This window comes from Salmo salar, chromosome ssa01 (assembly GCF_905237065.1).
Source record: "Salmo salar chromosome ssa01, Ssal_v3.1, whole genome shotgun sequence".
Taxonomy (NCBI): Eukaryota; Metazoa; Chordata; class Actinopteri; order Salmoniformes; family Salmonidae; genus Salmo; species Salmo salar.
This window is the reverse complement of record NC_059442.1, coordinates 125540853-125557012: the sequence shown is the minus strand read 5'-3', so window position 1 is coordinate 125557012 and position 16160 is coordinate 125540853. Positions and strand designations below refer to the sequence as shown.

The 16160-nt window shown below is 45.5% G+C and overlaps 1 protein-coding gene across 2 annotated transcripts in view; it reads left to right on the top strand.

Moving 5' to 3' along the window:
• sh2d3ca (SH2 domain containing 3Ca) overlaps positions 1 to 16160 on the top strand; it is an 82249-nt gene that overhangs the window by 58279 nt on the left and 7810 nt on the right. The window contains exons 6-15 of one of the 2 annotated variants that reach the window (XM_014125731.2): positions 4162 to 4290; positions 7489 to 7641; positions 11187 to 11464; positions 11687 to 11806; positions 12387 to 12514; positions 12753 to 13294; positions 13736 to 13851; positions 15244 to 15415; positions 15548 to 15659; positions 15900 to 16118. In XM_014125731.2, the coding sequence (XP_013981206.1) occupies positions 4162 to 4290; positions 7489 to 7641; positions 11187 to 11464; positions 11687 to 11806; positions 12387 to 12514; positions 12753 to 13294; positions 13736 to 13851; positions 15244 to 15415; positions 15548 to 15659; positions 15900 to 16118 (1969 nt within the window). The remainder of the gene's footprint in view (positions 1 to 4161; positions 4291 to 7488; positions 7642 to 11186; positions 11465 to 11686; positions 11807 to 12386; positions 12515 to 12752; positions 13295 to 13735; positions 13852 to 15243; positions 15416 to 15547; positions 15660 to 15899; positions 16119 to 16160) is intronic. The other variant, XM_014125738.2, reaches the window with a different exon arrangement.

Here is a 16160-nt window from a genome sequence, read left to right as displayed (position 1 = left end):
AATTCATACAGTGTAACTAGATGTATGTCTGGTTGGCGGGAGAGGATGAGGGAGGCTGAGGGATATGTTGCTCCTCGGCGATTCCTTAGCGAAGAGTCTGCATAATGCCGTTGCTGTATGTGAATGACATACCGAAGAAATTAATCAGATGAGCTTGGTGGTTTATCCTAAAGCTATGGGATTTACTTTGGGTTACAGTCTGTGCCAGTCTAACTTAAGCCTTGTATGTCCTTTAACATTCCTTACACTGCAACATGGCTTCTCATAGTACCGCCAGTCTGTGGAAGGGGAGGGATAAGTCTTAGGACTCAGAGACTAGGAGGAGAGAGAGGAGATCAGGTAAGATAGGAGCATGTGAAATAATGGGATAAGGCTGAGATGGTGGGAGACAGGGTCGGATGGGAGGGTTTTTAAGCAGTAATCCAGGCCCCTAAACCCCTTAGAGGGGGGCAGATGGAAAGAGGGAGGGAGGGAGGGATCGAGGGTACAGAGAGGGACCTCTGCTCTGGCGCAGCGGATGGGGAGGAGGTGGGGTCCCTCAATCTCAGGCTGCTACCATAGCAACTGGGCTGGGGTAGGGGCAGGGGGAAGCTGAACGAGAAAGGCTCGACATTCTATCATGGGTTTAGATCTAAGAGCACTTCTTGTATGTTTCAGTATTCCTTTCTTTGCAATGTACCATTTGGGCCAGAGAGGGGGTTTGTTTTTTTGGTAGTAGATTGCATTTGGTAGACTGCGCCTGGTAGATTGTATGTATCTTGGATCCAGTCGAAATTTCTGTGAGTTTGACTGATGGTAAAGCCACCTCTGGTTTGGTGATCTGCTGGAGGGGGTGGGGATGTCATTAGTTGGTGCGATTTGATTGGTCAGCAGTGAGGAAGTGGGAGGGTAGTAGGTGTCTGGGTAAATGAGGTGATGGATCATCCAGTGTTATTATTCATGACATCAGGGAGTGCAAGGACACAGTCCAACCCCCCCCCCCACCTGCATCCCCCATCCATCCCCAGCTAACCCCCGTATCTCCCACCTGCACCCCCTAACCCCTCTATCTCCATCCGTCTGTAGCCCTGCGTCGCTCCCCCATCTCCAGCCCAACCCCCATATCCCCTAATGTCCTACTCCAGAATCAGCTGGGGAAAAAGAACCAAGAACCAGCTGCCGGGCTGTCCCTGTCCTAACCATTCCATCTCTTCAATAAACCTGACACCTCTGGGCCTCCAGTCCAGAGACAAAATGAGCACTTAAAAGAATGATGAAGTTGGTATGCACTGTAGTCTGTTGTTTTCTACCTCCAATGTGATGTATTAGTAGTGGTATGTACAGTAAGATATTACTGTATGGTTAGAGTGTTACAGTAAGCCAGCCAAAGCTAATGGCTTTCTGGCTCAATATTGAGATGAATGAGCTGCTGTGTTTAACATCTAATATACATGAGGAGGACGGTGTGTGAGTGTATAAGTATGTGTGTGTGTGTGTGTGTGTGTGTGTGTGTGTGTCAAGACTCCCAGCTGCGTGCTGTTGGAGCCAGGAATGCTGCACTCACTGTACATCGCCCGGCACCTGGCCTATTAACACACAATGAGACGTTTCCATAACAACCAAGGCTGCAGTAGGGGGGGGGTTAGATGAATGGCATAGTCTTTCACACTCCATTGTACTTCCTCTATTACTCTCTCTCTCCCTCTACCCACCCCGTATCAATGAATGTCACCTGGCTTTTCTCTACTTCTCTGTCTCTCTCGCTGTCTCGCTGTCTCTCTGTCTCGCTGTCTCGTCTGTCTGTCTGTCTGTCTGTCTGTCTGTCTGTCTGTCTGTCTGTCTGTCTGTCTGTCTGTCTGTCTGTCTGTCTGTCTGTCTGTCTGTCTGTCTGTCTGTCTGTCTGTCTGTCTGTCTGTCTGTCTGTCTGTCTGTCTGTCTGTCTGTCTGTCTGTCTGTCTGTCTGTCTGTCTGATGTTGCATTAACAAAAAGTACTGGGTTTGTGCTTTCCAGGAAAGTAAGGAGTGTGAGGCAACCCACCAGGGAAGCACTGTAAACTGGGCCACAGAACATGGGGCTCAGCCAGAGGATGGATGGGTGTACCACCGGAAGAGAAAAAGTTTAAAACACTGTTTCTCTCTCACACACATCCTAGTCCCTCTGACTCTTTCTCTCTTTCTGCCCCTCTTTCTCTCTGTCGCTCTCGGTTTGTCAGTCGGTCTGTCTCCCTCTCTGTTCTCAGTCATAACATAGAGAGCCCTGCTATTCCAATTTGTCCACCACCTACTCACCTACACACACACACACACATACACACAGTGTGTGTCTACTGTAAAACCCAATTACAGGATGGTCCGTCAGCTCAGCAGCAGCAGGGCTAGTCTCTCCTGGGTCACCACGGAGATGAGGAAAAGCAATAACTCCACACTTGACCCTGCTGCTCTTTTATTGCCCAGAATCCCTTTCACACAGACACACACTTCACGCCCACTTCACTTCAGAAACGTGACGTCAAATCTAATCTGAGTGGAAACTGCTGCGGTTTTCCTGCCCTCCTCCATCCCTCCATCCTTCCCTAGAGGAGGAGAGGCGAAAGAGAAGAGCAGGAGGAGGAGGTGAAGTAGGAAGTGGGGGTTTAATCAACTTATCTCAGAGAAGAGGGGGGGGGGGGACCAGAAGCATACAGTGACCCGGGGCGATATGGTATTGATTGTCTGCCTTCTGGAGCCCCCTCATCTCTTTCTCTCACTCATACAGACAGATAGACAGCTTCACTGATGGATGGATGGATGGATGGATGGATGGATGGATGGATGGATGGATGGATGGATGGATGGATGGTTGGACAGACACACACACACACACGCGCGAAGAGATATAGTACTTTCAATGATAGTCTCACTTGTAGTTGAAAATCTTGTTTGTATAGTACAGATGTAGGATCTTAATTTTCTACAGTAGGAAAATAATCCTTCAGCAACAGGAAATGTGAATATTTATGTGGAATATAATTAATGGACATTTTTGTAGGGATTGATACATTTTTCGTTTGGGCAAATAAAGTCTGAAATTTCAAAGTGGAAATGGCAAACTTTAGAACCCTTTTTAAAACTCAAACACACTACAGGAATATTCCCTGTAACAAAAGGGTGATCAAATTAAGATCCTACATCTGTAGAAGTGCACTTCGATAGTGTTTACTCCCAGTGGGTGTCAGATATCGTCATATCTTTCCATTTAGCATCTCATCCCTGTGTCCATAGAGACCGTGTTGTTATTGTTTGTTTTGGTGGTTGTGCCTCTACTGGTAGTATAGAGATGCTGTCAGTGTGTTTACTCTTCTCTATCTCATCTCTCCCTCTCTCTCTGTCTCTCTCTCTTTCCCCCTTCTCTCTCTCTCTCTCACCTCCCACTCCCTGTCTCTCTTTTTCAGTTCCTCTCTCACTTTGTCCCTCTCTCTGTCCTCCCTGGCCGCACATTTCCTCATAGATCTGGACTCAAATGTAAATGTCTTTGTCGTCATGGTGGTTTCAACATAACTTTAGAACAGAACTGTTGAAATGTGTAATACTGTAAAGTCTTGCATTCTGATTGTGTAACTATGGTTGTTGGTGGGACTGTGGTGCTTGAGTTATGCTGTGCTGTGTTCCTGTGCGTAGGAATGGAGGAAGTTAGCTCATAGATGACTATATAACAGAAATTTAAAGACAGGCAGAGTACTGTAGCCTACACACACACACGTAAGAAAGAGTTTGATTTTGAAAGGTTTCACAATGGGGGAAATCAGACCTTCTTTGAAATCAGGTCAATGAGTGTTGGATTCCATGTACTGCAGGGTACTGTGTGTGTGTGTGTGTGTGTGTGTGTGCGCGTGCATAGTACCAGTATCACTGAATAGTACCAGTATCACTGAATAGTACCAGAATCACTGAATAGTACCAGTATCACTGAATAGTACCAGTATCACTGAATAGTACCAGAATCACTGAATAGTACCAGTATCACTGAATAGTACCAGAATCACTGAATAGTACCAGAATCACTGAATAGTACCAGTATCACTGAATAGTACCAGTATCACTGAATAGTACCAGAATCACTGAATAGTACCAGAATCACTGCTGTCCTGCTAGCCTGAGGTGTGAGCGTCTGTCTCACATGGGTGTGTTTCCTGTTCCCTCCAGTTCTCCAAGGAGAAATACCTGCTGGAGTCTCCACCAGAGAAACTACGCAAGGAGCTGGAGGAGGAGCTGAAACTCTGCAGCAGCGATATCAGGAGCCATGGCTGGTACCATGGGCACATCCCTCGAGAGGTACACACACACACACACACACACACACACACACACACACACACACACACACACACACACACACACAGTACACACACACACACAGTACACACACACAGTACACACACACACACACACACACACACACACACACACACAGTACACACACACACTACACACACACACACACACACACACACACACACACACACACACACACACACACAGACACACACACACACACACACACACACACACACAGTACACATACAGTGTATAACACACACACACACACACACACACACACACACACACACACACACACACACACACACACACACACAGAGTACACACACACAAAGAAGAGTGGTTATCTACATGCATACTGTTGTGTTCTTAGTTAGTGATGTTTCATGCACAATAAAAGTCCCATACATGCATTTCTTTGCCAACTTATACCTTCCACTGTAGTATTTATTGACATTCTTACGGATTCATTTGCATAATGAACAGCCTTCCATATGCTCTTAGTCTTAGAAAAAACTGTAAAATCCATAACTTGTGAAACGTTCCTCACACACACACACACACACACACACACACACACACACACACACACACACACACACACACACACACACACACCGGTGTGGCCCCACAGTCCTCCTGACACCCATCCGCACTCCTCCCTCGCTTTCTCTCTGTAGTGTGAGTTAAACCATCTGTGAGTCTCCCTCCCTCGCTCCGTCTGCGATGCTTCAGCACATTAACATAATGCTACATTCACACTGGAGTAAACAGACAGAACAGGGGGAACCCACGGCTCACCCTCACTGCTAAAACAATGCACTGTCTCCATGGTGATGGGCTCCCACGCAGCCAGCCGCAAGCAGCAGCACCCCTGTCTGTGTCTGTCTGTGTCTGCTGGTGGTGATGGTGGTCTGGCCTGTAGTAACAGCTCTCCCTGCTGGCCATTTGGAGAAAGGCTTTACTATGGAATTACACCTTTAGACATTGTGTATTCCTCACTATGTCCCCTATTATAGCATGCCTCTTCATAACAGTTCTCACAGGAAATCTTAGTTGTGTAAGCTATGTTTCCACACTAGATGTGTGCTTAACATTGACTTCGAGCCACTTTGTGTACTTTTCAGGCGTATAGAATAAAGGGTACCTGCGTCGCACAATGTTGTACAGTTGAAGTCGGAAGTTTACATACACTTAGGTTGGAGTCATTTAAACTCGGTTTTCAACCACTCTACAAATTTCTTGTTAACAAACTATAGTTTTGGCAAGTCGGTTAGGACATCTACTTTGTGCATGACAAGTAATTTTTCCAACAGTTGTTTACAGACAGATTATTTCACTTATAATTCACTTTATCACAATTCCAGTGGGTCAGAAGTTTACAAATACTAAGTTGACTGTGCCTTTAAACAGATTGGAAAATTCCAGAAAATGATGTCATGGCTTTAGAAGCTTCTGATAGGCTAATTGACATCATTTGAGTCAATTGGAGGTGTACCTGTGGATGTATTTCAAGGCCTACCTTCAGACTCTGTGCCTCTTTGCTTGACATCATGGGAAAAACAAAATAAATCATCCAAGACCTCAGAAAATAAATTGTAGACCTCCACAAGTCTGGTTCATCCTTGGGAGCAATTTCCAAACACCTGAAGGTACCACGTTCATCTGTACAAACAATAGTATGCAAGTATAAACACCATGGGACCACGCAGCTGTCATACTGCTCAGGAAGGAGACACGTTCTGTCTCCTAGAGATGAACGTACTTTGGTGCGAAAAGTGCAAATCAATCCCAGAACAACAGCAAAGGACCTTGTGAAGATGCTGGAGGAAACAGGTACAAAAGTATTTATAGCCACAGTAAAACGAGTCCTATATCGACATAACCTGAAAGGCCGCTCAGCAAGGAAGAAGCCACTGCTCCAAAACCGCCATAAAAAAAGCCAGACTACAGTTTGCAACTGCACATGGGGACAAAGATCGTACTTTTTGGAGAAATGTCCTCTGGTCTGATGAAACAAAAATAGAACTGTTTGGCCATAATGACCATTGTTATGTTTGGAGGAAAAAGGGGGAGGCTTGCCAGCCAAAGAACACCATCCCAACCGTGAAGCACGGGGGTGGCAGCATCATGTTGTGGGGGTGCTTTGCTGCAGGAGGGACTCGTGCACTGTCACATGAGTTGACGCTGGAAAGACGAAGCAGGTACGGGGAGTAAACATTTAATAAATAACTGAAATAACACGAGACAGGAACAGCATCAAGAACTAAAACTAAAGACAAAAACAATCAATGCAGCAGCAGGGAACAGAGCAAGGGAACAGACAAATATAGGGAAGGAAATGAACATGTTATAAGTGAGTCCAATAACGCTGATGCAAGTGACAAGGGAAGGCAGGTGTGGGTGATGGATGGCAGGAGTGTGTGATGCAGGGTAATCTGGCGCCCTCAAGCGCCAGGGGAAGGGAAGAGCGGGAGCAGAGGTGACATGCACTTCACAAAATAGATGGCATCATGAGGATGGAAAATTATGTAGATATATTGAGGCAACATCTGAAGCAACATCAGTTAGGAAGTTAAAGCTTGGTCGCAAATGGGTCTTCCAAATGGACAATGACCCCATGCATACTTCCAAGTTTTGGCAAAATGGCTTAAGGACAACAAAGTCAAGGTATTGGAGGGGCCATCACAAAGCCCTGACCTGGGCAGAACTGAAAAAGCATGTGCGAGCAAGGAGGCCTACAAACCTGACTCAGTTACACCAGCTCTGTCAGGAGGAATGGGCCAAAATTCACTCAACTTATTGTGGGAAGCTTGTGGAAGGCTACCCGAAACGTTAAACAATTTAAAGGCAATGCTAATTGAGTGTATGTAAACTTCTGACCCACTGGGAATGTGATGAAAGAAATAAAAGCTGAAATCATTCTCTCTACTATTATTCTGACATTTCACATTCTTAAAATAAAGTGGTGATCCTAACTGACCTAAGACAGGGAATCTTTACTAGGATTAAATGTCAGGAATTGTGAAAAACTGAGTTGAAATGTATTGGGCTATGGTGTATGCAAACTTCCGACTTCAACTGTAGATCAAACAGTCTTCTAAAAATGTCACTATAACAATGTTATGGACCTCATAACAATCTAACAATGTTATGAAATAACCCTCCTAATTCCTTTCTGTCAACCTCCAGCTATCGGAGACTGTAGTCCTGCAGAACGGTGATTTCCTGATCCGGGATTCGCTGATTAACATGGGCGACTACGTCCTAACGACCCGCTGGAACCACGAGGTTCTGCATTTTAAGATCACCAAGGTCCTGGTCAAGTCCAGCACTGAGTCGAAGGTATGTAATTGTAACTTGCAGACCTGGGTTCGAATACTATTTCAGGTATTTTAATTACTTTTCAATACATTTCAAAACAAGTTTTAAATACAATTTATTTGAAAAAAACAAGTAGTTGAACATGTAAATGCATTTGAAAATATTATTTGAAAAGTATTTGTCATGTATTTACAATTCCTTCAAATACATATCATTGGAAGTATTTGAAAGACAGTATTTTCTAATAAATATTTGAATATAATTGCATAGTAATTTTATTTTAGATAACAAACAATTTAACATATATAGGTCTTCTTCCATTGTTTAATCACAATATGCAGCCCATACTTTACATTGGTGTCTCATGAAAGAGGACAGGATGCCATGTTATATTTTTAAAAAAACATCAGAGTTTCAAAAAGCTCATCAGACATTGAATAGCAATCTGTTCTGAAGATACACCCCCCCAATGCTGAAAAGCCGCTCCACAGCTTCGGAGGATGCTCGGACATGTAGGTAAACAGCAGCAACTCTGCTCAGTGTTAGGCGTGTGTGGCTGCGTCTTCCAGAATTTCAGAGGATCAGCTTGATGGAAGATATGGAGTGATGAGGTAATCATCAATTTCTATATTCTTTGGTTGTTCCATGCAACCAAACAGTGTGTCCAAGCGACTTTGTTGGTGGTGGTGGCTCACTGTGTGGGACATCCTATGTTGTGCTGGTGAACTTTTTGTCCAGATCGTTGATGTCTGCAGTAAGGGCAGTCTTCTCAGTGGCATTGCACCATGCCAGTTTAAAGCGTGGATCCAAGACTGAGGTAATCTTGTGCGGCTTCTTCTGCTCATAAACAGTCAAGCACTTCTCAACGACATCTTTCAGGTTTTTGACAAGCTTTTTGTTGTACCTGGTAAACAAATTGGTGAGATGTTTAGTCAGTCCTCTGATGCATGAAATGATGTAGCTGGCTGTGATGATATCAGATCCTTGCACACAATCTGTGGCAAACTCAAAGGGGGTTAGGATGTCCACAGCATCAGCACTGATATACTTCTTGTGCATGGATAGCTTGGTGACAGGCAGTGTGTTATGCTTTTCTTCATCCGCATTGAGAGAATCATTTTCAGTTGAGTTCCACCTTGTGACAGTGGCTGGTTGCAGACAATTCTTCCCTTTCAGGAGATCCTGTGCAAATGTTAGTGGGAGACAATGTTGGAGGATTTGGAAATGGCTGTGTTGAGGTTATCTGCAGATTTAAGGCCATATAAACATACTCAAATACACAGAAAAAAGGATTTTAAATAACAAATACCAGTCACCAGGCAGGCCAAAACTCCATCCCACCAAAACAGGCTTTTCAAACAGCTCTTACACTAAAAGGGCATTATCATAATTTTCATAGTTTTATTCCAACCTCATAATGTGGAAATATATACACTACCGGTCAAAAGTTTTAGAACAACGACTCATTCAAGGGTTTTTCTTTATTTTTACTATTTTCTACGTTGTAGAATAATAGTGAAGACATCAAAACTATGAAATAATAGATATGGAATCATGTAGTAACCAAATCAAAATATATTATATTTGAGAATCTTCAAATAGCCACCCTTTGCCTTGATGACAGCTTTGCACACTCTTGGCATTCTCTCAACCAGCTTCATGAGGTAGTCACCTGGAATGCATTTCAATTAACAGGTGTGCCTTCTTAAAAGTAAATTTGTCGAATTTCTTTCCTTCTTAATGCATTTGAGCCAATCCGTTTTGTTGTGACAGGGTAGGGGTGGCATACAGAAGATAGCCCTATTTCATAAAAGACCAAGTCCATATTATGGCAAGAACAGCTCAAATACGCAAAGAGAAATTACAGTCCATCATTACTTTAAGACATGAAGGTCAGTCAATACGGAAAATTTCAAGAACTTTGAAAGTTTCTTCAAATGCAGTCGCAAAAACCATCAAGCACTATGATGAAACTGGCTCTCATGAGGACCGCCACAGGAATGGAAGACCCAGAGTTACCTCTGCTGCAGAGGATAAGTTCATTAGAGTAACCAGCCTCAGAAATGGCAGCCCAAATAAATGCTTAAGAGTTCAATTAACAGACACATCTCAACATCAACTGTTCAGAGGAGACTGCGTGAATCAGGCCTTCATGGTCGAATTGCTGCAAAGAAACCACTACTAAAGGACACCAATAATAAGAGGAGACTTGCTTGGGCCAAGAAACACGAGCAATGGACATTAGACCGGTGGAAATCTACAAATTGGAGAGTACAAATTTGAGATTTTTGGTTACAACCGCTGTGTCCTTGTGAGACGCGTTGTGGGTGAACAGATGATCTCCTCATGTGTATTTCCCACCGTAAAGCTTGGAGGAGGAGGTGTTATGGTGTGGGGGTGCTTTGCTGGTGACACCGTCTGATTTATTTTGAATTCAAGGCACTTAACCAGCATGGCTACCACAGCATTCTGCAGCAATACGCCATCCCATCTGGTTCGGGCTTAGTGGGACTATCATTTGTTTTTCAACAGGACAATGATCCAACACACCTCCAGGCTGTGTAGGGGCTATTTGACCAAGAAGGAGAGTGATGGAGTGCAGCATCAGATGACTTGCCCTCCACAATCACCTGACCTCAAGCAAATTGAGATGGTTTGGGATGAGTTGGACCGCAGAGTGAAGGAAAAGCAGCCAACAAGTGCTCAGCATATGTGGGAACTCCTTCAACACTGTTGGAAAAGCATTCCAGGTGAAGCTGGTTGAGAGAATGCCAAGAGTGTGCAAAGCTGTCATCAAGGCAAAGGGTGGCCATTTGAAGAACCTCAAATATAAAATATATTTTGATTTGTTTAACACTTTTGGTTACTACATGATTCCATATGTGTTATTTCATAGTTTTGATGTCTTCACTATTATTTTACAATGTAGAAAATAGTAAAAATAATGACAAACCCTTGAATGAGTAGGTGCTGACTTGTTGCACCCTCGACAACTACTGTGATTATTATTATTTGACCATGCTGGTCATTTATGAACATTTGAACATCTTGGCCATGTTCTGTTATAATCTCCACCCGGCACAGCCAGAAGAGGACTGGCCACCCCTCATAGCCTGGTTACTCTCTAGGTTTCTTCCCAGGTTTTGGCCTTTCTAGGGAGTTTTTCCTAGCCACCGTGCTTCTACACCTGCATTGCTTGCTGTTTGGGGTTTTAGGCTGGGTTTCTGTACAGCACTTTGATATATCAGCTGATGTAAGAAGGGCTATATAAATACATTTGATTTGATTCTAAAACTTTTGACCGGTAGTGTATAAAACACAGGAAAATCCAGTTTTTGACTGCACTGGACCTTAAAGATTTAATGACAAGTCTAGTGAGTAAGGTGACTACGGATAAACTATTTATATATTTTTATGATCTATTGATTATTGTATATGAACTGTTGACTGTTGCCGTTTTATGCTGCCATCTGATTTGACTACTTATATTGTTGATCGTTGTCTTTTTGTCTTTGTGACTGTGTTGCAATGATTTGACAACTAAATGTTTCTTATTTTATCTTAAGGTCCAGTACCTGTTAGAGACGGACAGCTTCGACTCCATACCTGAACTGGTGAGGTTCTACGTGGCCGGGCGGCGGCCTGTCTCCCAGCCCAGTGGAGCCCAGATCTACTGTCCAATCATACGCACCCTACCCCTGCGCTACCTGGAGGCCACATTTGCCTTAGCCAATAGCAGGCACAGCCTGGCCCACTCACCGTCCAGTCAGAGAGGAGCGTACATCAAGAGGCGGAGCGTAACCATGAACGACGGATTGACCACAGAGAAGCTGATACCTCACAGGTGAGAGACGGACTGACATAGTATAATTTATTATATTCTCTTCTTCTTCTACGACATTCTTGTTCTCTGTCGTGTGTGTGTGTGTGTGTGTGTGTGTGTGTGTGTGTGTGTGTGTGTGTGTGTGTGTGTGTGTGTGTGTGTGTGTGTGTGTGTGTGTGTGTGTGTGTGTCAGTGTTGTAAAGCAGATGTTTCATTGCCCATTCATTCCCATTGTGCGGTCAGTGATGTGGAGTCCATCAGTCCAGTGGAACCACCAGTTCTCCCAGTACCAGTCCCAGTAGCTACACCCGTACCAGTGGTACCAAAGCCAGAAGTGAAAGCTGCTGTCGTGGGGTGCAGGTGGTGTGTGTAAGCCCATTTGGGTCAGAACACCGGTGTTATGATAGAGTACTGACCCCTTCTCACTCTCACCCCCTGCCTCTGATTCACTGAGAGCATGCTAGATCAGAGCCATGCTTTAGACTCTGTACAAAACGGCTCAATGTTAAACTAGTTGCCACACCAGTCACTCTGACACTGAACTGTCTGCACATCCTTACAATGCATGACTGTCTGTTTCCTCCTCCTCGGCACAGCAACCCGAGGTCAAGCTGAGAGGTCAAGCTTAGCCTGGTCATAGATCTGTTTGTGCTGTCTTGTCAACTCGTATGGTCATTGTCATGCCAAACATGACATGGCATTGACCATGTGAATTGGCCATGCAGCGTAAACAGATCTGGGACAAGGATAAGGTTGACCTGTGTTTCACCTCTTCTTAGTAGACCAATAAGGAAAAATGTATATCTGGCACTTAAGTTAAAATATAGACTATTGGGGCATTAATCAAATCAAAAATAATCCTATGACAACTCTCACACGGTTCATGGGAACCCGGCCATATTAAAAAACTATTGGAAATGACTGTGTTGGTTTGTGTTTGCAGCCCTTCTACTATTCACAACCACAAGGATGCGATGAGGAACTGTGCCATGAGTATGGATCAGATCCAGGAGTATCGCTGTCCCCTGTCTCCGGTAGGAGAAACACCTCTCTCCCCAGCATACAGCCACAGTGAGTGTTTTTGTCATGGAGATGGAGATTATTTTATAACGTGGTGGTGTGGTGCATTTGATTGAGCATGCCTGTCTACAGTGTAAGATGGGTAGGGTTTGCACTTTTGAGACAATTCCATTAGTTCCATTGCCCCAGGCAAGCTCAATCAAGCACAGCTAAACAAAAAACATGACGAATTGAACCCTCGTATTGAATATACAATACATGTGTGTAACCCCCTGATTATCCCCCCCAGTCCACAGACACAGAACCCAGTCAGGGGGTAGAGTTCTGGCAGTGGTGCCCCCCTCACCAGTCCTGAGACGCTCCAGCGAGCCCCAGCTCAGCCCTGGCTCCAACAACAACCTACCCGACATGCTAGCTGCCAGCTCCCACTCCACCCCGGCCCACTGCTCCTGCCCAGCCCCAGCAGGGGGCTCTGAAACAGAGGGAAGCTACTGCGACCTCAGGCCCTCCCCGGCCCCATGTCCCGGGGCTCCATGTGCCGCTGGCATGCCCCCCACACCTCCAGCTAAGAGCTATGTGGAGCGGCTGCGTGTGGAGGAGGGCCGAGGGCCTGCCCCGGGGAGGGAGAACGGAGCAGGGGCTGGGGGAGAGGCGTTCAGCGCCCCCCTGGTGGAGACTGCCTCCTCCTTCAGACCAGGGAAGTACCTGTCACCCCTGATCCCCCAGGAGAACAAGCCCTTAGAGATGAGCGTACTGAAGAGAGTCAAGGAGTTGTTGGCTGAGGTGGACGCTAGGACGGCTGCTAAACACATCACAATGGCTGACTGCAAGGTATGGGGACACGTGCATACAGTATGGACCCATAGGACTTTGAATAGGGTTATAAGAGCAGTATTCTGGCACTGTGTACCTTGGACCCCTGAACGTAACTCAGTGATGTCACTAATCCCCTACGGTCAGCCACACTACTCCGTCACAAAGTGTTGCTCAATTAACTCCTGTTAAGTAGAGCAGCAGAGAGCAACATGAGGTTAATACAGGGATGACTATGCTATTCTCAGCACTATTTACTTAACTCATTATTTGATAACATTTGAATTAAGAGCCAATTAACCATACGTTGCAGTGACCATGAATACATTAAGATAGGAAGGGTTTATTGTCATTTCTATCTCCTCTCTCTCTCTCCCTCTCCTCTCCTTCCCGCCCTCTCTGCTTCCTTCACTCACTCCTTCCCTCTATGTTGTGCTTCTTCCTTCTGTCTGTCTGCAGGTTGCTAGGATACTGGGCGTTACCAAGGAGATGCAGAGGATGATGGGAGTAGGTTCAGGACTGGAGCTTTTGACTCTACCTCACGGACATCAGCTGAGACTGGACCTACTGGAGAGGTAAGGGTTAATAGTAATAAAATATGTAGGGTTGTGCTTGAGGCTAGGATGTAGACATGAAGCTAGGTTTAGGGTTATGGTTCAGACTAGGGTTGAACTGGGATGTAGACATGAAGCTAGGGTTAGGATTGTGGTTGAGGCTAGGGTTGAACTGGGATGTAGACATGAAGTTAGGGTTGTGGTTGAGGCTAGGGTTGAACTGGGATGTAGACATGAAGTTAGGGTTGTGGTTGAGGCTAGGGTTGAACTGGGATGTGGACATGAAGTTAGGGTTGTGGTTGAGGCTAGGGTTGAACTGGGATGTAGACATGAAGTTAGGGTTGTGGTTGAGGCTAGGGTTGAACTGGGATGTGGACATGAAGTTAGGGTTGTGGTTGAGGCTAGGGTTGAACTGGGATGTAGACATGAAGTTAGGGTTGTGGTTGAGGCTAGGGTTGAACTGGGATGTGGACATGAAGTTAGGGTTGTGGTTTAGGCTAGGGTTGAACTGGAATGTGGACATGAAGTTAGGGTTGTGGTTTAGGCTAGGGTTGAACTGGGATGTAGACATGAAGTTAGGGTCGTGGTTGAGGCTAGGGTTGAACTGGGATGTGGACATGAAGTTAGGGTTGTGGTTTAGGCTAGGGTTGAACTGGGATGTGGACATGAAGTTAGGGTTGTGGTTTAGGCTAGGGTTGAACTTGAATGTGGACATGAAGTTAGGGTTGTGGTTTAGGGTTGAACTGGAATGTGGACATGAAGTTAGGGTTGTGGTTTAGGCTAGGGTTGAACTGGGATGTTGGCATGAATATAGGGTTGTGGTTAGGGTTAGGGTTGTGGTTGAGGCTAGGGTTGAACTGGAATGTATACATGAAGCTAGGGTTCGGGTTGTGGTTGAGGCTCGGGTTGAACTTGGATGTGGACAGGAAGTTAGGGTTAGGGATGTGGTTGAGGCTAGATTGGAACTTGGATGTGGACATGAAGCTAGGTTGTGGTTGAGGCTAGGGCTGAACTTGGATGTGGACATGAAGCTAGGGTTAGGGTTATGCTTGAGGCTAGGGTTGAACTGGGATGTGGACATGAAGCTAGCGTTAGGGTTATGCTTGAGGCTAGGGTTGAACTGGGATGTGGACATGAAGCTAGCGTTAGGGTTAGCTGAGACTGGACCTGATGGAGAGGTTAGGGTTCAGCTCAATGCTGGACATAAAACAGCCAGAGAGTATATGCTGGGAAATTGAAATGTCCCTCCCGTCATATTCTCGTCCCCCAGAAGACTCTTTCTTTGTCGCAATTAGCCTTGGGACGAGTGAACTCTCGTCATAAGTCAGTTGTGCTCCTCAACCATGACTGTATCCTCATCTACTCTATCTACTCATCTCTCACTTCCTTCATCTCCCATCCTGCCCTTCCCAGGTTCTACACCATGTCTATAATGATGGCTGTGGACCTGCTGGGGTGTACAGGCAGTACAGAGGAGAGGGCTGCTCTGCTCCATAAGACCATCCAGCTGGCTGCTGAACTCAAGAGCAACCTGGGGAACATGTTCGGCTTTGCTGCTGTGATGAGAGCACTGGAGCTGCCACAGGTATATGGACATACAGTTTATACACACACACACACACACACACACACACACACACACACACACACACACACACACACACATCATAATTATATTTGAATTGGCATTACTCATGCTGTTCTACCTCTCTGTCAGATTTCTCGCTTGGAGCAGACGTGGATGACGTTGCGTCAGAGACACACAGAGGGAGCCATACTCTATGAGAAGAAGCTCAAGCCCTTCATGAAGAACATGAACGATGGCAAAGGTATGGAGCTGGTGGCTCAGATAGCACTTTTTTTCTAAGGCACTCTGTCACAGGAGAGCACAGCGCACAAAGCATGATGTATATCTCATGGCGAAGGAATGAAAAGATGAATCATTATTGAAAAGTCTCAAGATAGATGAGTCTGAGTGTCTCTCTACCTGTCTACTATATGTTATATAGTATTTCAGTGACCAGTGTTTCTAACTCTCTGTATCTGTGTCTCCTCGGTGTGTATTTAAGAGAGCAGTGTGCTGTCCAACACGTCCTTCCCTCACGTGGTTCCTCTGCTGTCTCTGTTGGAGAAGGGTGTGGCCTTGGGGGAGGGGCCAGGGGCGGGGATAGAATCCTGGGAGAACGTGGAGGCGGGCGTTGATGTTGTGATGTCACACCTGGAGGCGGCCCGGACCATCGCTCACCACGGGGTGCTGTACCGCACCAACGCTGAGACCAAACTACAAGGTAAGGGTTCTGTGTGTGTGTGTCACTGGTGTGTGTGTGTGT